This window comes from Ooceraea biroi, chromosome 6 (genome assembly GCF_003672135.1).
Source record: "Ooceraea biroi isolate clonal line C1 chromosome 6, Obir_v5.4, whole genome shotgun sequence".
NCBI lineage: Eukaryota > Metazoa > Arthropoda > Insecta > Hymenoptera > Formicidae > Ooceraea > Ooceraea biroi.
In genome coordinates this window covers 2,017,052-2,024,204 of record NC_039511.1, presented here as the reverse complement: position 1 = coordinate 2,024,204, position 7,153 = coordinate 2,017,052, and the positions used below count along the sequence as shown (strand labels likewise).

At 43.1% G+C, this 7,153-nt stretch overlaps 1 protein-coding gene and 1 long non-coding RNA gene across 2 annotated transcripts; one reads left to right on the top strand and one right to left on the bottom strand.

Annotated features, from left to right (window-relative positions):
* The first annotated feature begins 766 nt into the window (after positions 1 to 766).
* LOC105276409 lies at positions 767 to 2,655 on the top strand. Its single transcript, XR_893399.3, has 2 exons — positions 767 to 1,217; positions 1,300 to 2,655. It is a non-coding gene; the product is annotated as an uncharacterized LOC105276409 (long non-coding RNA).
* LOC105276408 (SCY1-like protein 2) lies at positions 1,814 to 7,111 on the bottom strand. Its single transcript, XM_011333985.3, has 7 exons — positions 6,179 to 7,111; positions 5,834 to 6,072; positions 5,339 to 5,677; positions 4,918 to 5,220; positions 4,401 to 4,785; positions 3,859 to 4,234; positions 1,814 to 3,750 (listed from the first exon to the last, which is right to left on the bottom strand). The coding sequence occupies exons 1-7, from the start codon at positions 6,600 to 6,602 to the stop codon at positions 3,213 to 3,215; spliced, it is 2,604 nt and encodes an 867-aa protein (XP_011332287.2). The 5' UTR covers positions 6,603 to 7,111; the 3' UTR covers positions 1,814 to 3,212.
* Between the last annotated feature and the right edge of the window lie 42 nt (positions 7,112 to 7,153).

Sequence of the window (7,153 nt, the reverse complement as noted above, 5' to 3'; positions counted from 1 at the left end):
CGACTTTTTCTATCTCAGTCGCGAGAGAATATAAAATATTCCTGAGGAGAGTTGCTGTCAACGCCGATGTTGATGACACTGCGATGATTACATCAAACTCAAAAAGTAAACGATTGAGTCTCCGTTAATAAATTGATCAGACCACACGAATATCACCATTTTTTCGTTTTGAATTGCTACGACAGATCAGCGGAATTCAAGGAAAATTCGACGCGCAATTTTCGCTTGTCGGCGAGGTATCCTGCGGAAACGCGAAACGGAGAGCAACTGCGGCGTGGCGACGTGCACATCGCGACTGAAGCCGAGATCGCCGGCCACCCCTCTTGCCCTGTGTTGCGCGAGACGGGGGATGGATCGTTGCTGCCCACACACCCCCGTTCGCCATTCGGCGTGGTGCGCCTCGGGGGCGCACATTATGACAGAAGGTTGGCTTCTATGAATGAATGCCCGATCTATACACACCGTCAGGCCATTGGATGTATTTTCGGGACCGGAAAGGCAAGGCCAATTCGGAATAGCCGGGGGGATTATGATCCGATATCTTGCCTCCGAAGAAAACGACCAAGAAGTAATTGCAGAAACACCGGAGTCAGGGGTGGCTTTGAGTGATTTGTACGAAGAAGGGCTGATGTTAGTAAAGTTGGATGGCCAATATAACACCGTAATTTGGTGGAGAAAGGAGAAATTGCTTGTATATTGAGTATATGGGGATGTCTACATTTTTCTCTCTTTTATTAAAGACTTTATAATAGTCGATATAATATAATATAAATATAATATAAATGTAGTTAAAACAAAAAAATAACTGCATAAATTCCAGAAAATAATTGGATTTTTATAAAGATACGTATTAAGGATACTAAAACGTACTTTTATTCTTTTTTATAGGCTACACATAAAGATAACACATAAGAATAGAGAAGAATTACATTTACATAAGAATAAATTTGTCCAGCACTTCGCGTTTTTATTCCTCGATAAATCATCAGATAACGAGACCAAGCGATAATTATCGCGAGTAATGCATTCTCAAACAAACGAGGGTTTGAGCACTTAACTTCCCGGGGTGCGAGACCACTTCTGTGCAGCCCTTCACGGTGCAAGTCCAAAGAGAACGGAGGGTTGTGTAGGCATATTCAGCCAATTAACGAGCGGAGCCCTCATTTTTTTCTGCGACGGATTTTTCGTATTTATTGTCTTTTTATTCGACATAGGGGGTGAGTATTCTCTTCGTCTCAGTGCTTCTTCTTGAGCGGCTCGTGGCGACGATAGTACAGCTTGAATAATCGATACTTTCAGCATTTCTCCGTCGCTGCACACACGCATGGCTATCGGCGTCTGCGAAACCTAATTGCGCGGTGTTCCGAGAACAAAGGAGTCGGTGGCTCTTTATGACGGACAAAACAACTACTACGCGGGGTGATTGTCCCTCTTCAACACGCAAACCCTTATTTTTTCGGTTATGAACTCGCGTCCCTTACACGCAGCTTACACGCGTCGTCAATTGCAGAAAACGAGTTGCATGGATGAAAAGAGAATATTGATTGAAGAAAAGAAAGATGGAAAGGTTTGGTACTTAGCAGATAAACAGTATTCCCTATCTTCCTTTTTTCAAAGAAGATATGAGAATTATAAATAAAAAAAGTTGTGCAATCGATGATGATAAAGCTAATTTACGCGAGAGCATTTAAATTACCGAATAATACTTATAAATTTGTTCAAGAATTTTAGGTGAAAGTTTTTGCATATAATTGTTAATAGCGGATGAAAGGAAGGTAACGAATGTGACGAGAATGGTAAATTAAAAAATGGATAACACTTTTAAAGCAGTTTTATTAGACTCGGATAGTAATCGTTAACAATAATGCACAACAGTGAAATAAATAACGAACAGATTCAAGGTAACGATTACGAGTACGCATAATTTTCCTACGATCTCATCGGAATTGCAAAAATATTTGCTTGAAGAGATAACAATTGCATACTACTTAAAGGAATATTAATTTTTATATTAAATAACACTCAGGGGCATGCTTTACAGTACGAAATTTCGGGATGAAATTAAATGCATCGTACCTTCAAACATTCGTAACACAAACGATAAACGTCTAATTATTTTAATTATATTTTACAATAATAGAAATATACATTATAAAATAAAATCTTGTTTCTGCAGTTAATATGTTGATATGACATGATGAATGATGTCAGCAGATGATACTGGTGTCAATAAAATCTACAGATTGCGACATGTATACGCACGAACAACGCGATTTCGTTCGAAATCACGAAATGTGGAATGGAAACGACAATCCGTGATTTCGAATGATCCGCGTGAGCAACATCTACATTAAATAATTTTTATATTAAATTTCCCTTCGACCCGCGAGCGGACTATGTACATATCGTGATCGTACGTAAGCGTGAGACAGGTATGGCGAGATAAATCACGGCGAAGACACCATGCGTTTCCGTACAAAACTTGTGTGACTTCCGTTTAATTATCACATTCCGGGTTACTACTATTTCGCGTGTCGTAGTAACGTATAATTAATCTTCTGTTTAGCGTACGGATTAATGTTACGTGAAAGATGATCTCAAGTAGGGAGCTCTCGCGATTTAAGTAGTCATCGCAGTGGCTCATCAATATTAAAACGTAAAATTGACAATGAAGAGAAGGTTGTTGCAACACATGCAAACTTCTTCGGCTATCGATAACATTATCGCAATAAAAAATGTATGCGAAACGTAGGCGAACGCCGATACAAGACTGCGTCGCGTAAAGTCCGACCTCAAATGTTGGAGACACGAAAGAATTATTTCGAAGAAAAACGTTTCACTTTCGAGAATATCGTATGAAGATATGAAGATACTACTTCTGTTCTAAATGCTTTTCTCACGATGACAGTTTCTTCTTAAGATCCCTTCAGATTGCAACTATATTACTCTATACAAATCTCTTCGTATAAAGTGTTAAAAGCGATAAAAATGTTAATCATTGAAATATCTACAACGCCGCAATCCTCGATCGCACGTGCTCGTATAAAAGACGATCTATCTTCTCGTGACGTTATCACGTATAACGGCGACTTTCATCTTTGATAATGCTGCGAGAATGCAGCGAAAGGGAGAAAATTGCTGCAACGTTGTTACATCAATTTTTCATACGCGTTGCTTCTTTTTTTTATTCCGTCGCTAATTCCAGATTTAGATTAACTAAGCAAGTCCATGATATCTTGTGCAGATGAATTGGGCTTGTTCGCGGTGGCCTGCGTATTGATCGGCGACGCGAAAGGCTGTAACGTTCCGGGAAAGTTCATCGGGCTTGGCCCAATTTCCGGCTGCGCTGTAAAATTCATGTTGTTCTGGGGAGCGATCGAGTTCCACATCGTCGCGGACTGCTGCGAGTTCCAATTCACGGACGGGCTCATGCCACTGGAATTCCAATTCATCGGCCTGCTCGCTTGCATCGCTTGCGAATTCAGCGTCGGAGACATCAGAAACTGCGACTGCAGTTGATTAACGTTGTTATTCTTGTTCCAGGATAAACCTGCGGTGCTCTTGGCCGTGTTGTAATCCGGCTGCGACATGGTCGACCTCGACATCGACAGATTTAATTCGTCCAGATTATTCTTCAGCAGCGTCGCGGTTAGATCCTTCGGCTGCGGCTTCGTCGGTTGCGACACGGCTTTGGGAGTCAATATAGATTGAGATTGCAGCCTTTGATGGGTCTCCTGCTGCTGAATCAACCTGGAAAGATAAACGTCAACATATTCAATGCTACGAGTCAATATAATGAAGAAAATAAAATAATAATAAAATTATAACAAAATTTTCGAAAGACTCGCTGATGCACACCTGAATTTATCTTCCATAGTTAATCCGTTCTCGATACTCGTAGGTTTCGGATTAGCATTCGGGGATGGGATTTCGGGCGTTAAACTGATATCGTTCAGGTGGTTACTTTGCATAAACGTGGGCGACGCTACTTGAGACAGCGCCTGATCGAGCTGTTGCGTCTCGCGGCGCACCGCGTCCAGCTGTCGTAACGCCTCCCGATGCTCGCTCGTTATTCGGTTTATCATGTCGATGATTAGCGTGGAGAGCGTCTCGTACTGCGACATGCTAAGATTCTGCTCTATAGAGAGCGGCAAGAGGAAAGGTAGTACCTTCGTTGCGAGTATCTCCTTGCCCATGCCCAATTTGCTGTGAGTGAGTAACATCCTGTAGATACCTGTCAACAATAAAATTCTTTTTTAATTTTAATTTTAATTTTTTTTAATTTTTATTATATTTATTTTATATTTTATTATATATTTAGAATTACGTTGGAGAAAAATAGGATAATGCCCAGAAGTAGGTCTCTCTGCTGCGCAAGAGAAATGAAAGTTTGACGTTACCTATAATAGCCATTAAAATGGCTGGTTCGCCGGAATGAGGAACCTCCTGCAGGAACGGTAATATCTGGTCGAACACCAGCCAGCGGTCAAAGCTCGGCAACATCTTCGCGAGACACAGCAAGCAATTAACGCGGACTCCGAGACTGCTGGGTTTCTTCCCCGGCGACATGCATATCTTCTTCATCCGCGGCAGTATGGAGTTCTTGATCACCGGTCCCTCGATCATCGTCACTATGTTCGGCAGCGCCGACAGGCAGAGCTCCTGCAGCTGCTCCCATTCGGATTCCAGCGCACGCAGCAGCATAGGCACTATGTCGGTCTTGATCACGTCCGTGGGACACAGCTTGAGCAGTAGATTTACCTGCTGCATGAGGACCAGGCTGATCTGCAAAGAGCATTCACACGCACGTTACTTGTCGTTGTACCGTAATTAATTATCAACGTTATTTTTTTTATTTTTCAGGTTAGAAAATTTTTACTATTTTGGTGAGGCCTCATGGAAGCCGCATGCACTTACTTGCGGCGGATCTTCTAAAGCAAGAACGGGTCTCAGATTAGGAAGAATATGTTCTCGGAACTCCTCGACCTCAGTGACCTCCATCACCTGCAGTATGCTCGGCAATACGAACGGTATCATAGGTGGATTAACCAGTTCCTTGTAAAGGGCAGGTAGCACTCTGTGCAGTACAACTCTGTGCGGCAGTTGCTTCAACAGCTGCGGAAGACCTTTGTAAAATTGCGATTTTTGCAGGTTATCCCATTGGAACAATTTGTCCAGGTAATTCAGCGTTTTAACACCGATGTCAGTGAAGTATTCAATCTGCAAGAATTCAATACAAAATGGAATAGACACGTAATCGATTATTTTTTAATTAGATGAAAAAAATAATTAAGGAATTCAGTATATTTCACTGAAAATTGCTGCGAGCGAAAGCTACCTTGATGAACTGATGGGCGTCTAATCTCAGCTCCGGGCTGTGACTCAGCATGAGTTTCACGGTATCGCGCAGAGACTCGGGAATCGGTAACAGTTTTGCCGAGACGTTGGAACCCTTGAAACTCTCTAGAAAACGTCGGCACTTCCCTAAGTCATTGTGCGATTCGTGAAGCGGCTTGTGCTCCGAGGAATGTATCGTATACACCAGCATGCCCAAGGCGAAAATATCGCTCGGCGGCCCGTTGCTGCTCGCTAATACGCACTCGGGCGCCTGGTAATTCAATTGAGGTTGCACAACAGCCGGGAGTGTCGGATCGTAATCCAGATATGACCACGATGGCTACGGAGAAGAGAAAAATGCATAAAGATATCATGATTCTTTATATCTTTCTTGATAAATATAATCGATTAACAAATATATTGCCCTACAGTGCTACAACTGACAGAGATATCAGTCCTGGCTTATCAGTTAATGACCTGCTAATAATCATTATACCTGTTTGCTGTCCGAACTTTGATTTAAGGCACAGAAGTCGAAGCCGAATATCTTCCACGCCCCGTGGACATTGATAACAATCGATTCGGGACACAGATTCCGATGCAGCAGTTTCACGTCGCCGTGTAGGAACGCCAAGCCTTCTCCCAATTGCAGCAGCCCGTAACGAATCTCTATGTCGTGCAACTTGTAACCTTTCAAGCTCATTGGAGTTGGTTGAGGTATATTCTCCTGATTACCTGAGACAGTTTAACAAATTCAATGAAATCTCGTGAAGCATAGTACGATCCCATAGTATCTCTTAAAAATTAGTTTACTGATGTGCGTCAAAGCTTATTTGTCTACCTAATACATTAGCCAGACTGGCAAATACTGGCTCGGTCGCGAACGCAAGACTGTCTCTTGATTCCTCCAGCGGATGCTGCACGGTCAGAACCTGTGGGTGGCGCAGCTTCGTCAGTTGCATCACACCCCGCTTGAGGGTCTCCAGCACCAGTTCCCGATCAGCTTTGGTGGACCATTTCTCCAGCATGCGCTTCTCGAAGACGAAGATCGCAGCCTCCTGCTTGGTGGACTTCTTGTAGCCGCTGTACACCCTCCACAACAATCCTGGCCCAGCGCTCGCCACATGAGCGGTCGCCTCGAATTCCCTGGTCACGGGATTGCCAGGTAGGACGCTGGACAGCTGTGACAGGCCGTACGCCGTGTTTTGGACGGTGTTGCTGATAGTGTTGCTGACTGTGTTACGAAGCTTGTTCAGAACATCCATCCTGTCGGTTGGCGCTCGATAATAACGCTTCCGTGAAGATACACGCGCGCATAAAGCGTCAGCGAGACGTTACTCGGCGGTATCGTGATAATTATTTGCTTCCGAGAATACCGTATTACCCTAAATGAATGTTATTTTAACGGGCGCTTCGAAAATCCGTATCGCCACAATGAATCATCATATCGGGAGCACAAAATCCGTTCGCATCGCACCACTTGCGCGTATGACAGCGCAGCTACTCCACTTCCACTAGCCAAGTACGGGGTACTGGAGATAATCGAAAGATAAGCTTGAGACACGGGGTGTCGATCATGGTGTCATCTAGCGAAATTATTGGAACTACTGCTACTCGCGCGCCTGTATTCCTGTAACCCGTTTAACATGAATGGCATCTATAGAATTGCAATTTACAGCCTGAATGATTTTTGTCACTTATGCAGTATCAACAAATTCTGCTAGGAAATTCTGACAGATCACTGGCCAATATAGATGAAATTGAAGCAGGATTAATAAAAAATCAGAAACTACAAATATACCTTATAGGAGAGGGA